This window comes from Olea europaea, unplaced genomic scaffold, assembly GCF_002742605.1.
Source record: "Olea europaea var. sylvestris unplaced genomic scaffold, O_europaea_v1 scaffold28719, whole genome shotgun sequence".
NCBI classification, from domain to species: Eukaryota; Viridiplantae; Streptophyta; class Magnoliopsida; order Lamiales; family Oleaceae; genus Olea; species Olea europaea.
In genome coordinates this window covers 1-1,425 of record NW_019247253.1, presented here as the reverse complement: position 1 = coordinate 1,425, position 1,425 = coordinate 1, and the positions used below count along the sequence as shown (strand labels likewise).

General features: G+C 40.9%; 1 protein-coding gene across 1 annotated transcript; it reads right to left on the bottom strand.

Annotated features, from left to right (window-relative positions):
* Nucleotides 1-95: 95 nt before the first annotated feature.
* On the bottom strand, nt 96-1,340 carry LOC111384222 (the record flags this gene model as incomplete). Its single annotated transcript, XM_023008480.1, has 1 exon — nt 96-1,340. A coding segment is annotated over one exon (1,245 nt), but the record flags the coding sequence as incomplete, so codon positions are not given.
* Nucleotides 1,341-1,425: the final 85 nt, after the last annotated feature.

The window sequence follows — 1,425 nt, the reverse complement described above, 5'->3', positions numbered from 1 at the left end:
TCTTCCATCAGTATTTTATGCATGCAAAGCGAAGGGCTGATCCCTTTTATATCCGATATTGTCCATCCTATTGTTGTCTTATGATCTCGAAGCACCCTCAGCAACTGATCCTCCTCCACTTCTGTAAGATTGTTTAAGATGATTACTGGAAGTGAATTCTTTTCCCCCAAGTATGCATAACGAAGATGAGTTGGCAGTTGTTTGAGTTCAAGAGTTGAAGCTTGTTGTATAGATGGTAATGGTGGTATGGTTGCCAAATACCGTGCACATTCTTTTATTTCCTCCTTTTCTAATGGTAAATCTTGCGAATGCACTAAACAAGCCTCAAGCGGATCTTGAGGGTGATCTAGTTTGAATGCCTCTGACACCGCTTCTTTTATTATATCAATCTGCATGCAAGAATCTGGTTCGCTCTGAAATCTGAAAGCCCGAAACACGTTGATTATCAGTTCTTCTTCATTTAACCTCAATATCAACCGACCCTTTTGCACATCTATCAGAGCTCTTCCCGTGGCCAAGAATGGACGACCCAATATGATGGGGACGTCTCTATCTTCTTCCATGTCCAGAATAATGAAGTCCGCTGGGAAGATAAACTTGTCAACTTTCACCAAAATATTTTCACAAATACCACGAGGGTGTTTGATCGATGTGTCAGCCAACTGTAGTGAAACTGTTTTCGGTTTTGCTTCCCCCAAACCTAGTTTCCGGAAAAGAGATAAAGGCATTAAATTAATGCTAGCTCCTAGATCACACAATGCCTTATCTATATACAAATTACCAATGTGACAAAGAATAGTAAAACTCCCTGGGTCTTTTAGTTTCAGTGGTAATTTGTGTTGGAGAATTGCGCTACACTCCTCAATAAGCATGACTGTTTCATTGTCTTCCAGCTTCCTCTTATTTGATAGAATATCCTTCACGAACTTGGCATAGCTGGGCATTTGGGCTAAAGCTTCAGCAAATGGTATGTTAATATGCAGCTTCTTGAACACATCCAAAAATTTCTGGAATTGCTTGTCGAGCTTATGTTTTTGCAATCTCTGTGGAAATGGTATTGGAGGAACATATGCTTTGACAGGAGGAGTTGCCTTCACCTGCGGACTATCTGATGATTCAACTTGATTTTCCTTTGAGGCTTTGTCTGATTCATCTACTTGCTCCTCGCCCATGATAGGTGCCTTCTCTATGACAGTTGGTAGCCTCTTTACATGTATTTCTGGTAACTGGACGCCACTACGTGTAGTGATTACTTTGACCTGCTCCTTAGGATTTGTTTCAGTATTACTAGGCAATGTCCCTTGAGCTCTACCTGATAGTGCGGCTGCAATTAGTCCAACCTGTTGTTCCAAATTCTTGATCGAGGCTTGTTGGTTTTGAAAGTTAGTCTCAGTTTTAGTAATGTATTGAGCCAGCAAATCTTCC